The sequence below is a fragment of the Pristiophorus japonicus genome, chromosome 16 (genome assembly GCF_044704955.1).
Source record: "Pristiophorus japonicus isolate sPriJap1 chromosome 16, sPriJap1.hap1, whole genome shotgun sequence".
NCBI classification, from domain to species: Eukaryota; Metazoa; Chordata; class Chondrichthyes; family Pristiophoridae; genus Pristiophorus; species Pristiophorus japonicus.
The window spans coordinates 17086011-17111870 of NC_091992.1; the positions used below are offsets into that span (position 1 = coordinate 17086011).

A 25860-nucleotide genomic window follows, 5' to 3' on the forward strand; every position below is an offset into this window, starting at 1 on the left:
GTCTGGGACATCAACGGTGAGCCCAGTCTCGTCCCCAGCTGACATCAACACACAGGAACTTTCCACGGGAGGAGTTACTGGATAGCGATCGGCGGATTGAATTTGCTCTGTTCATTAGAGCTGTTGCACATGTTACTTGTGTGTTAAGGGGCAATAATCTTGGAAATTTGTGTTAAATGAGTGGGTGTTAACTTTTTCCCCATGGTCCTGAACTTGCTCTAAGGAATTAATTATTTTGACACATGTTAACGTCAGAATAAAGCTAATGCTTTTGTCCCCTGCCTGCTCATCCATCACCATGTGCTCGTTGCCCGTGTCCTAACTCGCACCAAGTCCCGCTCATTCATCACCCCTGTGCTCGCTGACCTACATTAAGCAACACTTCGATTTCAAAATTCTCATCCTTATTTTCAAATCCCTCGCCCCTCCCTATCTCTGTAATCTCCCCCCCCCACCCCCCCCGAGATGTCTGCACTACTCTAATTCTGCCCTCTTGAGCATTCCTGATTATAATCGCTTAACCATTGGTGGCCGTGTCTCCTATTGCCTAGGCCCTAAGCTCTGGAACTCCCTGCCTAAACCTCTCCGCCTCTCTATCCTCCTTCAAGACGTCCCTTAAAACATACCTCTTAGACCAAGCTTTTGGTCACCTGCGCTAATTTCTACTTATGCGGCTCGGTGCCAAATTTTTTTATCTCCTAATACTCCTGTAATGCACCTTGGGACGTTTCACTACGTTGAAGGCGCTATATAAATACAAGTTGTTGTTGTTGCTTTGTTAATTGCTGGTTAAACAGCAATTATTGCACAAATTTACCACATCTCAAGATTCCTGTTCAAGCCCGAAAAGGGGCCATGGTTAGAACCAGAAGAGCAAAGCAAGAAATATTGGCTGAAGAAGGGCCGCACTGGGGGAGCTGCGTCATGTCCGACAATGCTGGATAGTTGGAAGCAGAAAAAAAAAAGAGGCCATTTTCTCTGACCTCAGATGGAACATTCCACATTTCTTCATTGCTGAAGCTGTCTCCGAGGAGCTTGCTTTTAATTCTTTGGTGACAAACTTCACTTTTACCTTCAACAACTCCTAACCTTTGCTACATCCTCGCTGCGTTGAACTGAAGACTCATCGATGTTTCCTACGAAGATTCAATTCTGTCCGAGCACCTCAAAAAATGTGAGACTCCGTCAGCCTCTCCCTCATGGAATCATGCAGCAGAGGAGGCCCTTGGGCCCATCTTTGCCTGTGCTGCCTCTCTGAACGAGCTATCCAACTAGTCCCACTCCACCGCTCTTTCCCCACAACCCTGCAAGTGGCAAAGCTATGAGGGGGAAGGGGGGGAGAAAAAAAACACTTCGGAAAAAACAGACTTGGAAGAATTGTCCACTGCATAATTGGACTGATTGAAATTCAGAACACAGCTCCCATCAGTGTGTTCGAGTGTGAAAGTAAAACAGCGAAACGCAATTCCTATTTATGTCCAACAACACGTGTATATCTAACCGGATGTGACTTTCAACGTTCTAAGAGAAGAAGCATGCGTGAAACGTATGTTTGTAAGATGCTTTTTTATTTTACTTTTACATGGTATCTGCTTACAGCTGAAGAGAATTTTCAAACCAGACGAATGTGAGATGAATACTGATTGCAGTTGCTTCCTAAAATAGTTCCTTTGCATGTAAACAACAAATTAGTCCGTGTCATTTGGTTTCATGCAACAAGACAGTAACAAGCCTGGACTAGCTGCCCATGTTATTGTTGAAAGGTATGCAGAAAGAACCTCAAAGCAAAATACTGTGGATGCTGGAAATCTGAAATAAAAACAGAAACTGCTGGAAATACTCAGCAGGGTACGGTAGCATAGTGGTTATGATACTGGACGACAGCTGGGGAATTTAAATTCAATTGATTAAATAAACATCAATTTGTATTCGTATAGCGCCTTAGTGAAATGGCCCAAGGCGCTTCACAGGAGTATTATAAGACAATAAATTTGACACCAAACCACATAAGGAGAAATTAGGGCAAAAGAGGTAGGTTTTAAGGAGCAACTTAAAGGAGGAAAGAGAGGTCGAGAGGCAGTGAGGTTTAGGGAGGGCGTTCCAGAGCTTGGGGCCTAGGCAACAGAAGGCACGGCCACCAATGGTTGTGCGATTATAATCAGGGATGCTCAAGAGGGCAGAAATTGCCAACAGATCACACCATGAGCCTTTCACAGTGGGAGGGGAACCTCATTGTAATGGCATTATAAGAAATAGGACTGAGGCGCAGTGCTGTGCGGCGAGGACAGGCTGGTGGAGGACCTTTGTCTTACGGATGTTTAGCGTAAGGCCCATGCCTTCGTACGCCTCAGTAAATACGTCGACTATGTCCTGGAGTTCAGCCTCTGTATGTGCGCAGGCATTGTCCGCGTACTGTAGCTCGACGACAGAGGTTGGGGTAATCTTGGACCTGGCCTGGAGATGGCGCAGGTTGAACAGGTTCCCACTGGTTCTGTAGTTTAGTTCCACTCCAGCGGGGAGCTTGTTGACTGTGAGGTAGAGCCACCCTGATAAAGTGCGACATCCTCACTGACACCTGGGAGTCCCTGGCCAAAGACCGCCCTAAGTGGAGGAAGTACATCCGGGAGGGCGCTGAGCGCCTCGAGTCCCAACGGCGAGAGCGTGCAGAAATCAAGCGCAGGCAGCGGAAAGAGCGTGCAGCAAACCTGTCCCACCCACCCTTTCCTTCAACGAGTATCTGTCCCACCTGTGGACTGTTCAGCCACCAAATAACTCACTTCAGGAGTGGAAGCAAGTCTTCCTCGATTCCGAGGGACTGCTGATGATGATGATGATAATAAGAAATAGGAAATAGGAGCAGGAGTAGGCCATTTGGCCCCTCGAGCCTGCTCCAGTCATGTGATGTGATACATTCTTGCGATCATATCATGTGATACAACTCCACCTCGATATCTGGTACTGCAAGGGGGGGGTTCCACCTTATCCATGTGGTTCTTTCTGAATCTCAAGTTATACCATTGCCGCCTAGCATAGACACCAAAGTCCCATGAGAATTTTGCCAGGTAACTTTTCCCTTCCTATCCTTCTACCTCCTGTCTGTTTCCTGCATCTTATTTTTGTAATCCAATCACTACTTCCAGGACATAGCTCACCTTCCCTTACTCTTTCCAACCCTGGTGCTATCCTGCCCAAGAGGAGCAGTAGGCCATTTGACCCCCCGAGCCTGCTCCACCATTCAGTAAGATCATGGCTGATCTGATCACGGACTCAGCTCCACTTCCCTGCCTGCTAGGCCCTCCCTGGGCCCTTCACCTGAGTTTCTCAGTAATAGTAAAAACAAATAAGGCTGACTCCGTTGGTAAAGTCAGTGTATAACTGAGCCATAGTAATTTGTTTCTCAGTCTGCACTGAGTTAAACTGATCTCAAGGGCGGCTGTAGGGAGCGTTACAATCGGCTTGAGTGCCACTGAGCTGGGGGCGGGGGGAGAGGTGGGAATCAGTTAGGGGTCCTGCCCTCGATCATTCCCAGTGGCCCTTGCTAGAAAGTAAAGCATGTGGAGCAGCTATGCCTCTTTGAACATCGGGCAAGGCTTGGATGCGATGCCGCCTACAGTCAAATAGCCCCCACACTCTCAGCCTCCAGGCTTACAGATGAAGACTGGATATTTGTGCAAATATCCTGGGAACTGTATCGCAACAACGAGTCTTCAGGAATCATAGAAACATAGAAACTAGGTGCAGGAGTAGGCCATTCGGCCCTTCGAGCCTGCACCACCATTCAATATAATCATGGCTGATCATGCAACTTCAGTACCCCATTCCTGCTTTTTCTCCATACCCCTTGATCCCCTTAACCGTAAGGGCCACATCTAACTCCCTTTTGAATATATCTAACGAACTGGCCTCAATAACAATCGGGAGAACATTAAATCTGTGACTAGATTAAATTGACTCATTTCACGTGCCGAGACCCTGATAGTCAAAGAACTGTCGTTGAACAAAAAGGCATGGAGAGTACAACACAAGTTTATTATAATTGAAGATCATTATTAACAAACAAAACATCATTAAGTTTATTAAGAAAAAAAAATCAGATATGGAAATATACTCTAAGATACCAACATCACAAACTCAATCGTTTTAAAACCTCTTTATACTTCACATACTTTTTTTGTACATTAATGTAGGAGCAACAGTCATATAACACGGTCATAAGTTCACATTTTCTCACATTTTAACACTCAAATACAAATTTAAGATGCTTTTTCTATTGTTTTGCTGTTAAAAGATTTTCCTTTACCACCCTTGAGAGAAGCAGGTTTGAATTCAAGAGTTCATAGCTGAAGATACCATTTATTTTTTTTTAAATTCGTTCAAGAAATGCTCTTTATAACTAGAAGGGAAAAATGGACTAAATCGGAATATTTGCCCCATTTCCATTTCCTTTCTCCCTGGGTCACCTGAAGGCAATCACAAATCGCCGTACTTCTAAACCAGGACACTGGCAGGAAATGTAACTGAACAAAAGGGTTAAATCTGCAGAGGTAACTGATTCGGAACATAACAGCATTTACAACAAACCCTCGCTCAGATGAGCATCTCAAAACAGTTTACGGGGAGGGAGAGAATGTCGCGGGGTATGAGCATGGCAAGAAGGGGAGCACAAAGTTGGAATGATGAAGCAGGAGGGGGCAATAAGCAGTAAACCAATAACAGATGGAGGACGTCTTTGCAACAAAACAAGGTAACCCCATTAATCCACAGGCAAGGGCCATGGAGTTATCACAGAATGAATGTTCCCTACCCCTCGGTGCTTGGAAAGCTCATGTTCCTTCAGCATGAGATGTACGTGTGTGTGTGTGTGTGTGTGTGTGCATGACTGTGGGTATGAGAGTGTGTGTACGCATTTGAGTGTGTCCGCATGTGCACGAGATAGTCATGCACACACAAACATGCACGATGTGCATGTTTGAATGTGCATGTGTACGCGTGCATGTGAATATTACAGAAAATGAGCAACATACAGAAAGATTTGCATTGACATAGCGCCTTTCACAACCTCAGGACATTCCAAAGGGCTTTACAGCCAATGAAGTACCTTTGAAGAAGTGTAGTCACCGCTGTAATGTAGGATAATAACATAGCATTGCTACCTTCCCACGATACTGTGGGGATGAGCAGGATACTGGGTAGTCCGTGTGGAAGGCAGTGCCTCAAACTGCCATTAGAATTGAGCAAATGTGTTTTAAAAACTGTAAGCCAAGCCACCAGTCCTGTCACATTGATACCCCTCGGTACGAGTTGTTGAGTTTAGAAATGCTTATTAAATTGGTGCAGACAGCCATTAGCCAAACAACAGTTACATTTCCCATCGCCTGAATGTTACTTTATTTTTTTTTACAGCAATTTGAGCTCCAGTAATATACACAAACCAGATGCTTTTACTCATTAGTCAAGTTTCAGATACATTTCTCTTTTAAACCATCATTCTGTACAGCCGTTAAAATCAAAAACACCATTACCGGAAAAACATACCCACAAAATTAGACTTAAAATTTTTTTTTTTTACAAAGTTCCTGAATGCATATAGCTTCACAAAACAAACAAGTCACCAGGACACTGTGGAGCGATATGTAGCTCTGAATACATTATCCTCAAATTGGCTTCAATGTACATGTAGGTTTGAATATTGTGCCCCCGAGGCTCAGAGAGTCTCTGCTAAGCCTTGAATACATCTCCAGGATGTTATGGAGCTGTGCACAAGATTACATACAATTAATATTTAATCCAGATCAGATACAATACTTCCAAGATGTCACAGTCCTTTTACTGGGTTTGAATACAATCTCTACAAGAGGGAACAGATCTGTATACAGGTTTGAATACAATATCTGTGGGGGGGGGGGGGTGGGAAATAGACCTGTATACAGGTTTGAATACAATATCTCAGGGGGGAGGGGAATACATTATCTCTGGTGTGGGGGGGGGGGGGGGGGGAAGAATAGACCTGTATACAGATTTGAATACTTTATCTCTGGGGGGGGTGGGAAATAGACCTGTATGCAGGTTTGAATACAATTACCTCTGGGGAGGAAATAGACCCGTATACAGGTTTGAATACAATATCTCGGAGCGGGGGGAAATAGACCTGTATACAGGTTTGAGTACAATATCTCTGGGCGAAATAGACCTGTGTACAGGTAATTATCTCGGGGGTGGGAGATAGACCTGTGTATAGGTTTGAATACAATCTCTTTAGGAAGGGGGTCTGATCTGAGTCTGTATCTAGTCCGTGGATATTTTTCATGATAACAATTGCAAAAACATTCCTGAATCACTGGCCATCCCCGTCACAGCATCTGACAAGATTATGGGTTTCCCCATAACTTGGAGTTATACCCGTTTAGTTTCTCGTGCAACTGAGTCACCCAGGCAACCTCCGCAGATCTCACCAAATCCAAGAAATGCTCGAGGCTAGGTTGACTTGTATAGAAATGATGGATTCTCCCACTCAGGGTTCAAAGGCAGCAGCGCAATGGAAGGGATAACTGCTTTGTAACCAGCGCTGTCATTACGCTGAGTCACATTGTGACTTGGCGCGCCCATTCGTGAGCTGTAGTTGCTCTAAAGACTCGGGCTGCACACAGTTCTCGGATGAATGTTGTAAACAGTTGGAAAATCGTGGGCAGACGGCAGGTGAACTTCCCAGATGCACTCTTGGCAAGCAAAGCTCTTGATCGAAAGCGCCAAGTTGGAAATAGTCTACATATAGATGTGTATGTCTATTCAGGCTTCACTCAGTATCTCTGAGATAGCACAAGCCTATATATATATATATATATATATATATATATATAAATAACATAAGAAATAGGAACAGAAGTAGACCATACGGTCCCTCGAGCCTGCTCCGCCATTCAATAAGATCATGGACTCAGCTCCACCTCCCTGCCCGCTCCCATAATCCCTTATCGTTTAAGAAACTGTCTATTTCTGTCTTAAATTTATTCAATGTCCCAGCTTCCACAGCTCTCTGAGGCAGCAAATTCCACAGATTTACAACCCTGAGAGAAGAGATTTCTCCTCATCTCTGTTTTAAATGGACGGCCCCTTATTCTAAGATCATGCCCTCTAGTTCCAGTCTCCCCCATCAGTGGAAACATCCTCTCTGCATCTACTTTGTCAAGCCCCCTCATAATCTTATACATTTCAATAAAGTCACCGCTCATTCTTCTGAATTCCAATGAGTAGAGGCCCAACCTACTCAACCTTTCCTCATAAGTTAACCCCCTCATCCCCAGAATCAACCTAGTGAACCTTCTCTGAACTGCCTCCAAAGCAAAAGCATATCCTTTCGTAAATATGGAAACCAAAACTGCACGCAGTAGTCCAGGTGTGGCCTCACCAATACCTTATATAGCTGTAGCAAGACTTTCCTGCTTTTATACTCCATCCCCTTTGCAATAAAGGCCAAGATACCATTGGCCTTCCTGATCACTTGCTGTACCTGCATACTATCCTTTTGTGTTTCATGCACAAGTACCCCCAGGTCCCACTGCACTGACACTTTGCAATCTTTTTCTATTTAAATAGTAACTTGCTCTTTGATTTTTTTCTGCCAAAGTGCATGACCTCACACTTTCCAACATTAAATTCCATCTGCCAAATTGTTGCCCACTCACTTAGCCTGCTTGTGTCCTTTTGCAGATTTTTTTGTGTCCTCCTCACACATTGCTTTTCCTCCCATCTTTGTATCGTCAGCAAACTTGGCTACGTTACACTCAGTCCCTTCTTCCAAGTTGTTAATATAGATTGTAAATAGTTGGGGTCCAAGCACTGATCCCTGCGGCACCCCACTAGTTACTGGTTGCCAACCAGAGAATGAACCAATTATCCCAACTTTCTGTTCTCTGTTAGTTAGCCAATCCACTATCCTTGCTAATATATTACTCCCAATCCCGTGAACATTTATCTTGTGCAGCAACCTTTTACGTGGTACCTTGTCAAATGCCTTCTGGAAGTCCAAATACACCACATCCACTGGTTCCCCTTCATCCACCCTGTTCGTTACCTCCTCAAAGAACTCCAGCAAATTTGTCAAATATGACTTCCCCTTCATAAATCCATGCTGACTCTGCCTGACCAAATTTTGCTTTTCCAAATGTCCTGCTACTGGATTCCAACATTTTCCCAACCACAGATGTTAGGCTAACTGGTCTATAGTTTCCTTTTTGTCTGCCTCCTTTTTTAAATAGGAGCGTTACATTTGCAGTTTTCCAATCTGCTGGGACCTCTCCAGAATCCAGGGAATTTTGGTAACTTACAACCAATGCATCCACAATCCCTGCCACTACTTCCTTCCTATATATATAGGAATACTTCAAAGGATGCTAGAACATAAGGCTCCATGTCTGTTTTGCTTTTATTGGACAATCAATAAAACGCCTTCGCTGTGTGGCATTCTGTGAATGACAAACACACCGAACAAATACAGGTGAACACTCTCCAAAGTTGCAATCACACAGCAAACAAAAGGCCGACTCGATCAGTCCTTGCTGATTACAAAATTACAAACAACAGCAACGGATTATCGCTGATTCCTCAACCCGTCAGTGAACAAGTCGGAGTCAATTAGTTGGGTAACTGATTGATATTTGCATCGTCCAGGAACAACATTAAAACAATCCTAAATGAGGCGGCACTTGTTTTTAACATGGTCAGATCACAACTGGGTGCAATTTGAAGCAGGAGATTGGAGGGTTCAAAGGAGGTCAGGCTGGGGAGAGAACAAAAGAACCATGAGCAGGAGTAGGCCACACGAACCCTCGAGCCTGCTCCGCCATTCAAAAAGACCGTAGCTGATCTGATCATCGACCTCAACTCCATTTTCCTGCCTGTTCCCCATAACCCTCGACTCCCCTATAGTTCAAGAATCTGTCTATCTCAGCCTTGAATATATTCAATGACCCAGCCTCCACAGCTCTCTGGGGTTGAGAATTCCAAAGCTTCACGCTCCTCAGAGAAGAAGTTCCTCCTCACCTCAGTCTTAAATGGGCAAGGCTTTATTCTGAAACTATGTCTCCTAGTTCTAGATTCCCCCTCGAGGGGAAACAACCTCTCAGTTTCTAAAGGCGAGGGTGAAGCATCTAACAAATTCCCATCCAGATTTAAAAAATTTATTTTCGGTGGGGGTACTTGTATAAATCCCCCTCCCCCCCGCCACTTGTATATTTTACCCCTTTCCTTTGTCTGCTTGTAGCAGGCGCAAGAGCCACACTCAGCCTCTGCCAAATCTCCCTGTATTCAGGCGTTATGACCACCTCCTCCAATTTCCCCCCCCATTCCCTGCGGAGGGATGTCACAGCTCCACCCAATGCTCTACTCCATACTGTCCGTATCTAGAAATGATGGGACTGGAGTCTAAACCTCCAGCCAGTCCCGCTCAATACAATTAACATTAGGGTGTGGAAAGATCGCCACCCCAACCTCTAACTGTTCCAAAACTGGCACAAGGAAAGGAACTGGCCGAAGGTACATCATTAGGGTTGCCAACCCTCCAGGATTACCCTGGAGTCTCCAGGAACTAAAGATAAATTTCCAGGACACTGCCGCAAGCAAACCCTGGAAAATAAAACAAGTTGTGTGCTTTCTTCATTTTGTGGAGGAACAATTTAGTTTCTTAGGTATATTGGAGATGGGGGCGGGGGGTGGGGTGCTGTTTGACTGGGCGGGGCATTGGAGGTTGTGTGATGAAACCTCCAGGAATATGTCCTACCAGAGTTGGCGACCCTACACATCCCTGTTGTCTATGTTCTGTCCGTATCCTCGTTCCTTTACAGGGGCATCTCATCAGCCCTCCTCCCGCTCAGTCACTTGTTCTAATCTATCTGGTACAACAAGGCTCGACTGCATTTAAAAATGATGCATTTACAAAGTTACTCCAATTATGGCTCAATGCCACATTTTATATGGAGCATTCAATTACCAATCGCTGTAAAAAAAACTAATGAGGCTGTCTGAGAGCTGTTTAATATTTCTGAAATGTAACTTCACTCTGAAAATCTTGATCCAGACATGTTGAAGCATGCAATGTTACTTTAGTCTTTCCGTTGGATAAAATTGACGTATTATAGATGACAGGAATATGTTACAATAACTTTTAATTAGCGGGATATTCATTGGAATATTCATTGATTGGTCTGTTGGCACAGGAGCCTGTCACATCAGGGTGCTGTGTCACAGAATGTAGGATGTGGGCCCGCGATTATCTGTGCATGTCGAGCCCGTGTGGTGGCTGATGTGCAACGGTCACCACACATTAAACAAATCCAGGCACAGGCATCTTCCGACCCTTCAATTGGGAGTTCAGGACTGGAACATCGGGTCCTTCATTGAAACATCTGTGAACTCTTGTGGAAGCAAGTCATCCTCGTTCGAGGGACCGCCTGTGATGGAGTTTGTGATCTTGACCAGCCTATTTGGGCAAGGGGCCAAGCAGGGGCTAGACACCGTCGGCAAAGGGAGGGAAGAGAGATTTGGAAGGCAAGTAAATGAAGATCAGTGAGCGGTCAGAAACAGCATTGGCAGAGCTTGCGGGGACAGTGCCCACTCAGTCAGTGACCGACACGCCGCGAGAGAAGAAAACAACCACCAAAAGGGGACCAGCCAGTTGCCAAACTAATCCACTGGCACTGCCCCAGAAAAGCAAACTTCAAAACACAACTTCACAGATGCCACAACTCGGCGCTGGAGCAAGAGCTGTTTGACAAGTGAAGGAGTGAGAAAACATTCCCTAACGCACATTGTGCGGACCAGAAGTGCTTTAAATGATTTTGTTCAGGGAGTGTGCGACAGTGAGATGCACCACTGACAGCGAGACGCACCACTGACAGCATGGCTCAAACTTGCCTGAAAGACTCGACCGATTCAAATGTTTCCATGAGCACCTTAAAGCGGTCAAGGAAACAGCACCGGCCTTTGCTGACCTGTAAAGGCTGAAACGCTTCAATTCCTGGTTTTCCAGATTCTTGTCCTCCTGTTCCTCCTGCTAGCTTTGCCCAGCGATGAGAACACCGCCTGCTATTTTATCTCATTCATTCCACTCGCTCCATGCGGAGACCTCAATCGCACCGGCTTTTGATCCAATTCCACCAAACCCGGGTGCAGGATCTCTCCAGGTTCCAACAAAGAGATCTTGGTCAGCCTTAGAAAAGGAGCATTCTGGTGTGGGGCTAACACAGAGGCAAAGCAATAGTCAGGTCTTTTTCCAACTATCAGCATGAGATGCCACAGCATTTCAGGCGGTACTTCATGGCTTGGTGGCAAAAATTGCACCACGGCGATGGGAGAGACCACTTGTCTGTTCGCTCCTTCCCCTATGTGTAAAAAAAACTTGTGTACTCATGTTGGGTCAATCAGCTTCCAACATTGATTGAGCCCAATGGCACAACTTTCCATTCATTAACCATTGCGTTTGCTCATTATGCTTTGACTGATCTCCATTCCCTCCCCATCGAGGTAACTGGTGACCACAGACATCTCCATGGGCTCCATCAATGTTGTCCTGGGTTCCGTCAGTTAGGTGCACTGAAGCACAAAGCGGAATCCTCGACGATTTCCTCTGTCACATTCGACACTCACCTTGGTGGCTAACTCCAGCAAACTGGTGCCTCACTGGTGCCCCATTGCTCAGTTAAACGTGGGAGCAAAACCCCAGATTCCAAGCCTATGGTGCCACAATACAAGACGTCGCTCCATCAAGCTAACTAGACTCCTCAACGAACAGCCTCTATATGCCAACAAAGGGAATACTGCTCCTGCCCCACACTGCAATTTTACAGATTTAACTATAAGGCAACTACAATATCTGACACAACACGAGTCACAGTTTGTGTGCAGCGATTCATCTGAAGTTGTGCTGAGACTGGGCAAAAACGTCTTTTATTTTTAACAAAATGCAGTCTGAACCCCATAGTTTGCTACCTGCCCCTGAATAAGTAGAACGCGATTCCATGCTGTAACTTTACACGAGGCAAAACCTCCCTGCGTCACGTTAAAAAAAAGCTCCAGACAGCAAAACTTTTTCCTCTCACGGATATACTCAAAACACTTGGATGACAATAATACATTAGAACCAGCTGATACTGGGACCAGTACAGATACAGTACTGTCAAATTCTGAATATGATGCAATGGTAAAATGCAAAAGGGTGTTATTGAGAGACAGAAGATGGGTCATGTACTGGGACAGAAACTCCAAGCTGTGACTGATTTCCTGTAGGTTCTTGAAGGTGCGTTAAATTTGGCAAAATTGTGCAGCTCTTAAACTTAGTTTTTCCTCCAATTAGCACTCGCAATACTGGATGCATCAGAAATAACTCACACAGAAGCCTGTGCAAAGTTACACGCACAACAGTGAAGGTTAAGAATGGGCCGCTGGTTAATACAGCAATTTAAAGTGACCTTCACCTGCGACTCCCCTACATCCAGCCCAAGGCCAGGCATTGGACGCCATCCAACATTCAGTTGTCTGCGGTCCCTTCAGGACCATGTGCTGGTGCACAGGCTGCCCCTGTAGTGCGGGTGACCCCCAGCTTAGCAAGAAGTTCAACATAAGTTCAAGAAATCCAATAGAGAATTCAGAAGAAACTTCTTTACCCAGAGAGTGGTGAGAATGTGGAACTGGCTGCCACAGGGAGTGGTTGAAGCGAACAGTATAGATGCATTTGAGGGGAAGCTGGACAAGCGTATGAGGGCGAAGGGAATAGAGGGTAATGCTGGCAGAGTTAGATGGGGAAAGACGGGAGAAGGTTCGAGTGGAGCATAAACGCCGGCATGGACTGGTTGGGCTGAATGGCCTGTTTCTGAGCCGTATATCCTGTGTAATCAAGTGCCAGGATAGGAAAAAGGTGCCAGCCCAATGCACTGCAATGTGTCAACACACGAATGCTCCTTTCCAACAATGGAGTTTATTCCCCCCACCCCCCCCATGTTGCGAAGCTGCTACCATCAACGCAGACTGTTTACAAAATACTCCCCCATGTAATGGAGTGGGTGTTTTATCAGTAAGTCAATCTGAACTAGACCCTGCCCCAGAGCAGGTCAGAGAGGGGAGCTGCACTCCAAGAAGCAGTGCAGGTCAGGCATTGTGTGTGTACATAACCTGGAACACATCCCATTTGATCATGTCTTTATACGTGACCCAATCTGTCTGGATTCATATCATGTTATATGGCAGCCTTGGTCCAGTTCTGCACATGCAAGAAATGTCACTTGATTTAGAACAGATCCCCCCTTCCTATGAGCCGGCTGGGTGGATATAGGAGACAGCCTGCTTGGCAGCTACAAGCCGAATGAACCCGCAAACACTTGCCTGCCAATTTCAATTGATAAATGATTTAAAATAAATGAGTGAATTTGCCTCCCAGATTTATTAAAGATTCTTTTGTTATATATAACTCTTGAATAGCTTCTTTCATGCCAGTATGTTGATGGTGGAGTGCCCTGGGATTTAAGCTCATACTGTTCCGGTTTAAGAGTTGCTCAACAGACCATTGCATGTATAAACCTCCTCCTACCAAGGAAACTATATTAGTGCTCGGTTCCAGACATTAAAACACAAGTGATATTCTGCTAAAAGCAGTGACTTTCAATGACATTCTATCTAATGCAGGCTCCTGAAGGTTTGATCTGAAGCCACAGGGTCCCACAGTAGGAGGGGACAGGATATGCAGATAGCTTTCATGTTTTCTTTGTAGTTCCCTCAATGTGCGCTATAATTCATGCATAAAATCTTCTCTTTAAAAAAAATCACCTGCGGTGAAAAAAAACAGGCTTATTTCTCACAAGTGTAACCCTTTCACCACTGCTGAGTTGCATTTCTTTCACAGTTTTGGTGGCCGTGCCTTCTATTGCCTAGGCCCCAAGCTCTGGAACTCCCTGCCTAAACCTCTCTAACTCTCTTTCCTCCTTTAAGGCGCTCCTTAAAACCTACCTCTTTGACCAAGCTTTTGGTCACTTGCCCTAATCTCTCCTTATGTGGCTTGGTGTCAAATCTTTTAATCTCATGATACACCTGTGAAGCACCTTGGGACGTTGCACTATATTAAAGGCGCTATATAAATATAAGTTGTTGTTGCTTTTGTTTTTGAAATAGTGGTTAAGAGCTCCTTTGGCCACTTTGTGTAGTCACATTGCAAATGTGCTTACGAAGATTTTGTTCGCATTTCCAAACCGCAGAAATCTTCACCGACGCATTGCCAATGTTGTCTTCGCACAGCAACCAGAGAACTTCACCCCTCAGTATTTCAATATTCATCCCCCTCGCCATCCTAATCCTCTTTTTAAACAGTGAAAAGTCAGATAAATGATCTGTTGTCGGCCTCCTGCCTCGGCTGCTCTGTCACCAGCTGTAAGGAGGTACACAAGACTCTCTCTCCATTACTGTGAGGAAGTGCCTGTCTTACACTGCAACACCCGATCCACCTGTGGGCATGGGTTGGCTATTATGTTTTGTGGTTCAATCAATATCATTTCACATCTGCCTGCCCCATCACACGACAGAACTAAGAACAAAAGAATTCAATTGGAATTTTAGCAAAAATGATCAATAAACCGCCAGGCAAGAAAAAGACTTGCATTTATATAGTGCCTTTCACGACCACCGGACGTCTCAAAGCGCTTTACAGCCAATGAAGTATTTTTGGAGTGTAGTCACTGTTGTAATGTGGGAATGAATAAACACTCGAGGGGGAAACAGAACCAATTGGAATTGCCGCCGTATCGTTTGCTTTTCCGTAACCAGGGCTGGGTGGTGAAAGGGTTAAGCAGAGTGCGGAAAGCATTCCCAGATTCCAGATTGGTTTAAATCCCCGGGCAAAACATCGTGGGTTATTTTGCTCAAGGCACACATCTCTACAATACTGACACAATAGGCCACTGCATACTGAGGTACATACACTGTGCTCTGTCACTGTAATCTGCAGTGTCACTGTAATCTGGAGTTAAATGCTTTAACATCTGTATTGGCCAAGCCATCCAGCTCGCAAATGGCCACTTTGGCCTACTGCTGTTTTTTTTTGCACCGGTAGGATTGCGACTCAACTCTGCAAAGACCTCGAGCTCCATACCCATCGCTATTCATTACAACAATCAAATGCTTCTTCATTTCGGTCCATCCTGTTGCCCCTATAATCTATTATTTCTTAAAAAATATATAGAAAAAAGGAACAAACTAACTGGCCCAGTAATTACAACAGAAACATTTACATAATTGGATATGTTCTGGCCTATTGAAAGGGCCTGTTAATGAATACAGTACATCAGTAGGCACGTAACAGCCAAAAAGGAGATAATTTGACAACAAATATTTCTGAACTAAAGAATTACCCTCGGCTATCAGTCCAAATGGAATACAATTCAATGCCTGGAGAAGGCCTCTTCTATCAAAAAATATTGCAATACAAGGTTATAATTAAAAACTAGACTCAGCCCTCGATAGTTGCTCTTACCATTGTGAGTCAGGGTTAGGACTATGGCAAGGTCTAGATGGAAAGATCTAGACATCTATAACTTGAGGATTACGCAGAATTAAAGACAGAAACAGGAACACACCCAAACCCTCGACTTACAATGGTGGTGATGGGTATCTCTTGATTTTTTTTTTCCATTTTAATTGTGCCTTTATTCGTTACACAAAAGGTGATTAAAAAGCAGGTGAAGAGATGTACATTAACTGTCGCCCAACTTCATCTGTGAAGGCCAATAGTCCTTTTGTCTAATCACTGAACCCTGGTCCTTCAGTGCAAAGGTGGCAGGATCTGTGGAGAACAGTAACAGAAAGGGATGGTCAAATGGCAATGCCATGAGGAGACAGAATTCACTTCAGGAGGTCCACATTTAAACAGAGGGAAAAGCAGGCCGAGAAAAAGGAATTCATTCTGGGGGCTTAATAATGCTTATTGAGAGCTAATACTCCCGTGATTATTAGCGTTGACGTGGCCTGCAATGCCTTTGAGCAACAGCACTGAACTGCAGCCATGTCACCTGACTATGTTTGACCCCGTAGCTTTAGAGCATCCGGGAGGGCGCTGAGCACCTCGAGTTCATGGCACCGTGGCTGGCTCTGCTGCACAGGAGGGCAGGAAAAAGAGTGGGAGAGCAATAGTGATAGGGGATTCGATTGTAAGGGGAATAGATAGGCGTTTCTGCGGCCGCAACCGAGACTCCAGGATGGTATGTTGCCTCCCTGGTGCAAGGGTCAAGGATGTCTCGGAGCGGGTGCAGGACATTCTGAAAAGGGAGGGTGAACAGCCAGTTGTCATGGTACACATAGGTATCAACGATATAGGTAAAAAACGGGTTGAGGTCCTACGAGATGAATTTAAGGAGCTAGGAGTTAAATTAAAAAGTAGGACCTCAAAAGTAGTAATCGCAGGATTGCTACCAGTTCCACGTGCTAGTCAGAGTAGGAATCACAGGATAGCCCAGATGAATACGTGGCTTGAGCAGTGGTGCAGAAGGGAGGGATTCAAATTCCTGGGACATTGGAACTGGGGGAGGTGGGACCAGTACAAACCGGACGGTCTGCACCCGGGCAGGGCCGGAACCAATGTCCTAGGGGGTGTGTTTGCTAGTGCTGTTTGGGAGGAGTTAAACAAATATGGCAGTGAGATGGGAACCTATGCAGGGAGAGAGAGGGAAATAAAATGGAGACAGAAGCAAAAAATAGAATGGAGAAGAGTAAAAGTGGAGGGCAGAGAAACCCAAGGCAAAAAACAAAAAACACACTTTACAGCAGAATTCTAAAGGGTCAAAGTGTGTTAAAAAGATAAGCGTGAAGGCTCTATGCCTCAATGCGAGGAGTATTCGGAATATGGTGGGCGAATTAACTGCGCAGATAGCAGTTAATGGATATGATGTGATTGGCATCACGGAGACATGGCTTCAGGGTGACCAAGGCTGGGAACTCAACATCCAGGAGTATTCAGCATTTAGGAAGGATAGACAGAGAGGAAAAGGAGGCGGGGTGGCATTGCTGGTTAAAGAGGAAATTAATGCAATAGTAAGGAAGGATATTAGCTTGGATGGTGTGGAATCGGTAAGGGTGGAGCTACGGAATACCAAAGGGCAGAAAACGCTGGTGGGAGTTGTGTACAGGCCACCAAATAGTAGTAGAAAGGTTGGGGATGGCATCAAACAGGAAATAAGGAATGCGTGCAATAAAGGTACAGCAGTTATCATGGGCGACTTTAATTTACATATAGATTAGGCTAACCAAACTGGCAGCAATGCGGTGGAGGAGGATTTCCTGGAGTGTATTAGAGATGGTTTTCTTGACCAATATGTCGAGGAACCAACTAGAGAGCTGGCCATCCTAGACTGGGTGATGTGTAACGAGAAGGGACTAATTAGCAATCTTGTTATGCAAGGTCCCTTGGGGAAGAGTGACCATAATATGGTAGAATTCTTTATTAAGATGGAGAGTGACAAAGTTAATTCAGAAACTAGGGTCCTAAACTTAAGGAAAGCTAACTTCAACGGCATGAGGCGCGAATTGGCTAGAATAGACTGGCAAATGTTACTTAAAGGGTTGACGGTGGATAGGCAATGGCAAACATTTATCGATCACATGGATGAACTTCAACAGTTGTACATCCCTGTCTGGAGTAAAAATAAAATGGTGGCTCAACCGTGGCTAACAAGGGAAATTAAGGATAGTGTTAGATCCAAGGAAGAGACATATAAATTGGCCAGTAAAAGCAGCAAACCTGAGGACTGGGAGAAATTTAGAATTCAGTAGAGGAGGACAAAGGATTTAATTAGGAGGAGGAAAATAGAGTACGAGAGGAAGCTTGCCAGGAACATAAAAACTGACTGCAAAAGCTTCGATAGATATGTGAAGAGAAAAAGATTAGTGAAGACGAACGTAGGTCCCTTGCAGTCGGACTCAGGTGAATTAATAATGGGGAACAAAGAAATGGCAGACCAGTTGAACAAATACTTTGGTTCTGTCTTCACAAAGGAAGACACAAATGACCTCTCGGATGTACTAGGAGACCGAGGGTCTAGTGAGAAGGAGGAACTGACGGATATCCTTATTAGGCGGGAAATTCTGTTAGGGAAATTGATGGGATTGAAGGTCAATAAATCCCCGGGGCCTGATAGTCTGCATCCCAGAGTACTTAAGGAGATGGCCCTAGAAATAGTGGATGCATTGGTGATCATTTTTCAACAGTCTATCGACTCTGGATCAGTTCCTATGGACTGGAGGGCAGCAAATGTAACACCACTTTTTAAAAAAGGAGGGAGAGAGGACGGGTAATTATAGACCGGTTAGTCTGACATCAGTAGTGGGGAAAATGTTGGAGTCAATTATTAAGGATAAAATAGCAGCACATTTGGAAAGCAGTGACAGGATCGGTCGTGACAAATCTTCTGGAATTTTTTGAGGATGTAACTAGTAGAGTGGACAAGGGAGAACCAGTGGATGAGGTGTATTTGGACTTTCAAAAGGCATTTGACAAGGTCCCACATAAGAGATTGGTGTGCAAAATCAAAGCACATGGTATTGGGGGTAATGTACTGGCGTGGATAGAGAATTGGTTGGCAGACAGGAAGCAGAGAGTCGGGATAAACGGGTCCTTTTCGGAATGGGAGGCAGTGACTAGTGGAGTGCCACAGGGCTCAGTGCTGGGACCCCAGCTGTTTACATTATACATTAATGATTTGGATGAAGGAATTGAGCGTAATATCTCCAAGTTTGCAGATGACACTAAATTGGGTGGCGGTGTGAGCTGTGAGGAGGATGCTAAGAGGCTGCAGGGTGATTTGGACAGGTTGGGTGAGTGGGCAAATGCAAGGCAGATGCAGTATAATGTGGATAAATGTGAGGTTATCCACTTTGGTGGCAGAAACACGAGGGCAGAGTATTTTCTGAATGGTGGCAGATTAGGAAAAGGGGAGGTGCAATGAGACCTGGGTGTCATGGTTCATCAGTCATTGAAAGTTGGCATGCAGATACAACAGGTGGTGAAGAAGGCAAATGGCATGTTGGCCTTCATAGCTAGGGGATTTGAGTATAGGAGCAGGGAAGTCTTACTGCAATTGTACAGGGCCTTACTGAGGCCTCACCTGGAATATTGTGTTCAGTTTTGGTCTCCTAATCTGAGGAAGGATGTTCTTGCTATTGAGGGAATGCAGCGAAGGTTCACCAGACTGATTCCAGGGATGGCTGGACTGACATATGAGGAGAGACTGGATCAACTGGGCCTTTATACACTGGAATTTAGAAGAATGAGAGGGGATCTCATGGAAACGTATAAGATTCTGACTGGACGGGACAGGTTAGATGCGGGAAGAATGTTTCCGATGTTGGGGAAGTCCAGAACCAGGGGACACAGTCTTAGAATAAAGGGTAGGCCATTTAGGACTGAGATGAGGAGGAACTTCTTCACTCAGAGAGTTGTTAACCTGTGGAATTCCCTACCGCAGAGAGTCGTTGATGCCAGTTCATTGGATATATTCAAGAGGGAGTTAGATATAGCCCTTATGGCTAAAGGGATCAAGGGGTATGGAGAGAAAGCGGGAAAGGGGTACTGAGGTGAATGATCAGCCATGATCATATTGAATGGTGGTGCAGGCTCGAAGGACCTACTCCTGCACCTATTTTCTATGTTCCTATGTTTCTATGAGTCTCGTCGCCGAGAGCATGCAGAAACCAAGCGCAGGCAGCGGAAGGAGCGTGCAGCAAACCAGGCTCCCCACCCACCCTTTCCTTCAACCACTGTCTGTCCCACCTGTGACAGAGACTGTAACTCCTGTATTGGACTGTTCAGCCACCTGAGGACTCACTTTTAGAGTGGAAGCAAGTCTTCCTCGATTTCGAGGGACTGCCTATGATGATGAGTTAGCTGGGAAACAAGATATGGCTGGAGCAACAGTGGGGGCTCAGAGAGATGGAGAAGGGTTACTGAATATCATTGTTCTCCTTGGGGCAGAGAAGGCTAAGAGGAGATTTGATAGAGATGTTAATCATGAAGGGTTTAAATCGATTAAAGAGAAACCGTCTCCAATGGCTGAAGGATCACTAACGAGAGGGCACAGATTGAAAGTGATTGGCAAAAGAACCAGAGGCGACATGAGGGAGGAAAAAGTTTACACAAGTGATTAGGATTTGGAATGCACTGCCTGATAGGGTGTTGGAGGCAGATTCAATAGCAGCCTTCAAAGGGGAATTGGATAACTACTTGAAGGAGAAACAATTGCAGAGGTATGGAGAAAGAGTGGGGGAGGGGGACTGACTGAATTGCTCTTCGAAAGAGCCACCGCAGACTCAATGGGCCGAGTTCAGAAGAGTGAGAGGGGACCTCATAGAAACGTTTAAAATTCTGACGGGTTTGGACAGGTTGGATGCAGGAAGAATGTTCCCAATGTTGGGGAAGTCCAGAACCAGGGGTCACAGTCTAAGGATAAGGGGTAAGCCATTTAGGACCGAGATAAGGAGAAACTTCTTCACCCAGAGAGTGGTGAACCTGTGGAATTCTCTGCCACAGGAAGTAGTTGAGGCCAATTCACTAAATATATTCAAAAGGGAGTTAGATGAAGTCCTTACTACTCGGGGGATCAAGGGGTATGGCGTGAAAGCAGGAAGTGGGTACTGAAGTTTCATGTTCAGCCATGAACTCATTGAATGGCGGTGCAGGCTAGAAGGGCTGAATGGCCTGCTCCTGCACCTATTTTCTATGTTTCTATCTATGTTTCTATGGCTTTCTATTCTACTCCATGTACTATTCTATGAAAAGCAACTTCAACAGTTCTTGTTTGAGAAACTCAGGTGAAGGGCCATGGCCCATTGGGAAGGACATCACTCCTGACAAAAAGACAATATCAATGAAGAAACTGGGGTTTGCCTTCGCCAAGCGTTGGTTTAAAAAGCCTGTCGGATTGTAAGAGGAAAGGGAGACCCAGGGAGATATGGAGCCGCACAGCTTCCAGATGCTGGGAAAGAAGGAGTTACAGTAGGAGACTGTACATTCAACAATTGATTTCAGCACAGTCAGGATGGGCACAAATACCACGCCCATCGAGAAATGAAAACAGCCAATTTCTGATCAATGTCCCATTAGCAGGTTTGGAGAAAGTCTATCCAAGCAACATTAAGGCAACAAGACTGTGTAAGGAGGGCAGGGATGTGCTTTCAGTGCAGAACGGTTCCTTATCAAAATGTGCGAGTTAGTTCTCTAACCTGCTAATCACTCACAACTGTCTGTCGGAGATCCATCGTTTCAGCCAATCAGCTGGCACGAGGGGATCCAGTCAAGTAGGTGGTGTGGTAGCCAGCAGCTTTCCCAGTCCCAGCTCCCGATCCCAGACTGCCCATTCATGAAACACATTCAGCACGAAGTAGATTTCGAGTTCCGTGTTAAGTTGCTGATAACAAGAGCTTTTCGGGTGCGAGTAAAGATCGCAGTTCCCTTAACGTTTAATGTCACCAATTCAGGAGCATATTAAAGTTTCAGACCGTAACCTCTGTCCATATTTTTTTCCCGTTTTTGTTTTACAACCCCCTGCTTTTTTTCTCTTTCCTCGGGCAGCTGGTGATGATTCTGCCATTCACACCCCATCTAGACTCATCTTTTGTTTCCTAACTTGTGCCATTACCATCTCACTTTTGCCCATCATCTCTTTTGTCTCTTAAATCACTCCTGCCTTCCACTCTATTGCCCTCAGTTAGCGAATTGAAGTGTTTGATAAGAGGAATTCACTCACTCAGATTGGTGAAAATACAGTCAGAACATTTAGTGTTATTGCAGTGATTGCAAAGTGTTTCAACACATTAACTGAACAGCTGAAACCTTGGTGCGCAGAAATTACGGACGGAGAGTTGGAGAGCAATGTGACCTTTATTCGACTCCTTATTCCGTCAGGCCGTTGATATTAAGGGCAGCCCTCTTTAAGCTTACCATGACTGTCCATCCTTATTTTCTTCATCTTCCTCCTGTAAAGTCTGCTTTCTGAACTGGATATCTTCATCTGAAGGAGACACAAGCAGATGTAAGCCAGGTGTAATTTTCAATGGATATACAAGGCGGCCAGACATGCTGCAGGAACTATCCTTCACTCTCCTTTCCTCTGCTGCCATTCTTACTTCAAGTGTCAGATAAGTTTTACATAAATTTATATTCTTAGCTACGTAAATTGCAGTTAAAATACTGCGCTCCTCTTTCTCCTTCTGCTCCTCTCGTCAAATTCCTGTGACGGAACGTACTGAATACATTTGGTTCCTGCCTCACTTGCTCACTTATCCGTCCGCTCGAAGTCTACGCCGTGATGCATCCTCTTGCCACAAAGAGCAAGCTACAGGCCAAAGATCAGAGCAACGGGGCTCTTAGAACCCACCCTACGTCCCATTGCTGGGTCAGGGGTATGACCAGCTTCCAAACGCCTCATCTCGCACAGCAGAGGTACAGACAGCACTAATCTGGAAAACTGAGTGCTGTAATGGAAATACCATCCTGTCGTCTTCTTGGCAATTCTGCGCCCCCTTTACATTAAATAAAAAACAAATACATGTACATATTCTTACCACAAGAATTCCCTTCTACATCATCGAGGAGGTTTGCTGTTGAGGCTGCTGTTCCGAGACTGCATTGCCGGACAGGTAAAGGAAAAACACAATAAAACATTGCACTTCGCTAAGACAATGTCTGTGTAGTGGTGATTTAAGTTACTCTTGTACAACAGGGTCTGTGTTTATCTGTCTCACAGTGCTGTACATTGCTACTGTCTCACAGCATTGTATATTACGCCTGTAAATGATCAAGTTATATATCATCTTGCAAGTTCTGGCCTTATTCATGGAGGAGGTTACAGAGATAGGGGTGGATGAGGGAGCGAGGCCATGGAGGGACTTGAAAACAAGGATGAGAATTTTACAATTAAGGCATTGCTTAAGCGAGAGCCAATGTAGGGTCTGCGAGCACAGGAGTGATGGGTGAACGGGATTTGGTGCGAGTTAGGACACGGGCAGCAGAGTTTTGGATGCCCAGGAGTGCGTTGGATATGGGGAAAGAGCAGGAGAGTGGGATTCATTGGATAGCTCAAGTAAAGAGCTGGCATAGGCATGATGAGCGGAATGGCCTCCTTCTGTGCTGTATCCAAACAGCCTCGCACGTAAACTGGAGGTCATCCAAAACTCTGCTGCCTGTGTATCCTAACTCACATTGAATCCCGTTCACCCATCACCCTTGTGCTCGCTGACCTACATTGGCTCCCGATTAAGCAACGCCTCTATTTTACAATTCTCATCCTTCTTTACAAATCACTCCATGGCTTCGCCCCTCCCTATTTCTGTATCCTCTTCCAGCCCTACAACCGCACCCCCCCCCTCCCACCCACCCTGACATGCCTGCGTTCCTCCAATTCTGCCCTCTTGAGCATCCCTGATTTTAATCGCTCCACCATCGGCAGCTGTGCCTTCAGCTGTTTGGGCCCTAAGCTCTGGAACTCCCTGCCTAAACCTCTTCCTCTCTCTATCTCTATTTCTTCCTTTAAGACGCTCCTTAAAACCATACCTCTTTGACCAAACTTTTGGTCATCTGCCCTAATATCTCATGTGGCTCGGTGTCAAATTTTGTTTGGTAACGCTCCTGTGAAGCGCCTTGGGACGTTAACGGCGCTATAGAAATACAGGTGGTTGCGGTTGTATCATTCTATGATCCCTGCTGGTGTCCTGCACTCTGGGGCTCAGGGCTACTCCTTGTCTGTTTCAATAACAGAGAAATGAACAGACGAAGGACAGAGTGATCTTTCAAAGGGGAAACTTGATTTTCCAAAGCATTTCCATTCGCTACATAGGTACAGCTATTGCCCAATACCAAGCATTGATCTGTCAATTTCAGAGTCAGAACAGGTCTCCCGGTGATCGGTTTCCCATAACAACACAAGAAATAGAAGTAGGCCACCTGGCCCCTCGAGCCTGCTCCGCCATTTAATAAGATCATGGCCGATCTGATCATGGACTCAGCTCCACTTCCCTGCCCACTCCCCATAACCCTTTATTCCCTGATCACTCAAAAATCTGTCTATCTCCACCTTGAATATATTCAATGACCCAGCCTCCACAGCTCTCTGGGGCAGAGAATTCCACAGATTTACAACCCTCTGAGAGAAGCAAATTCTCCTCATCTCAGTTTTAAATGGGCGGCCCCTTATTCTGAGACTACGCCCCCTAGTTCTAGTCTCCCCTATCAGTGGAAACATCCTCTCTGCATCCACCTTGTCAAGCCCCCTCATTAATCTTATATGTTTCGATAAGATCACCTCTCATTCTTCTGAACTCCAATGTGTCGAGGCCCAACCTACTCAACCTTCCCTCATAAGTCAACCCCCTCATCTCCGGAATCAACCTAGTGAACCTTCTCTGAACTGCCTCCAATGTAAGTATATCCTTCCGTAAATACGGAGACCAAAACTGGATGCAGTGATGCCGAGCCATTGCTTCCCGCTTCCCCTCATCCTATCCCGCTCAGTGGCTCCCTTCACTGTCGGCCTCGGCCCTTCAACCTTGGTCATTCCGCGAAACAAAAAAACAAACAAGCAAGGATACGTGTGATGTTTTAAAGAATGCTTTCGCTTCAACTTCCTCATCTTTGTCTTCTCAGAAAAGGCACGGGCCAGTTCAAAAAGTTTCTTCCGTGTTGCTGAAATATAAAAGCAGCGGGTCAGCGCTCCCGAGGTTAGCGCAGCCGGAGAAGCAAGAGAGATCATCTCAGTCGAACCACGCTAAAGTTACGTGAACACCCCCCACTCCACCCCCTCGCCCCCCCCCACCCCATCCCCTCGCCCCCCCCACCCCACCCCCTCGCCCCCCCCACCCCATCCCTCGCCCCCCCCACCCCATCCCCTCGCCCCCCCCACCCCATCCCCTCGCCCCCCCCCACCCCATCCCCTCGCCCCCCCCACCCCATCCCCTCGCCCCCCCCACCCCATCCCTCGCCCCCCCCACCCCATCCCTCGCCCCCCCCCACTCCACCCCCTCGCCCCCCCCCACCCCATCCCCTCGCCCCCCCCCACCCCATCCCCTCGCCCCCCCCACCCCATCCCCTCGCCCCCCCCACCCCATCCCTCGCCCCCCCCACTCCACCCCCTCGCCCCCCCCACTCCACCCCCTCGCCCCCCCCACCCCATCCCCTCGCCCCCCCCACCCCATCCCCTCGCCCCCCCCACCCCATCCCCTCGCCCCCCCCACCCCATCCCTCGCCCCCACCCCACACCCCCACACCCTCCCCCTCCCCCCCCGCACCGTGTTTGCATTTTCGGAGTGCAGTAAATACACCATTGCTGACAAGGACAGATTCCAACACTGCCTGTTGTGAAACTGTAAGCAAAATGCAATCAGACTGTAGTTGCGGATGAATGAATCCTGTCCAAATGCACGTAAAGGTTTCCCTGCTCTCCTGTTTGTTCTTTGCCAGGGTACCGCTCCGCATCCTCTGCTCCCAAAGTGCTCATCGCTCACCAGAGCCCCGACAGCGAGTGTCGGTGGGCTATTCAAGTGCAGGGGGGCCCATCACAGCTGAACCCAAATCTGTCCTCATCCCCTATGTCTACAGGCAAGCCATTCCGCAGGAGCCATCGGAGAGCGATCAGGTGTGGGAACACGGAATGATGTTCCCCTCCCTAAGCCGGGGGTGCTGAGGCCAGTTGGAGCTCACCTACTACCACCCGAACCAAGATCAGCTAACAAGGCAGACTGGGCATCAAACAGACATGGGCGTTTGTAATGACAGGAAATGGCCCTGTGTTGCCCCTTGATACAGCACTTTGCCTGAATCGGTGGACTTGTGGGGACCTTTAAGCA

At 46.2% G+C, this 25860-nt stretch overlaps 1 protein-coding gene across 3 annotated transcripts in view; it reads right to left on the bottom strand.

Annotated features, from left to right (window-relative positions):
- Nucleotides 1-4096: 4096 nt before the first annotated feature.
- Nucleotides 4097-25860, bottom strand: part of cuedc1b (CUE domain containing 1b) — a 173818-nt gene continuing 152054 nt past the window's right edge. For 2 of the 3 annotated variants that reach the window (XM_070857052.1, XM_070857053.1), the window contains 4 exons: nt 24607-24700; nt 22585-22643; nt 21962-22031; nt 4097-15817 (listed from right to left, as the gene is read on the bottom strand). In XM_070857052.1, the coding sequence (XP_070713153.1) occupies nt 15817; nt 21962-22031; nt 22585-22643; nt 24607-24700 (224 nt within the window). In that variant the 3' untranslated portion in view covers nt 4097-15816. The remainder of the gene's footprint in view (nt 15818-21961; nt 22032-22584; nt 22644-24606; nt 24701-25860) is intronic. The other variant, XR_011587243.1, reaches the window with a different exon arrangement.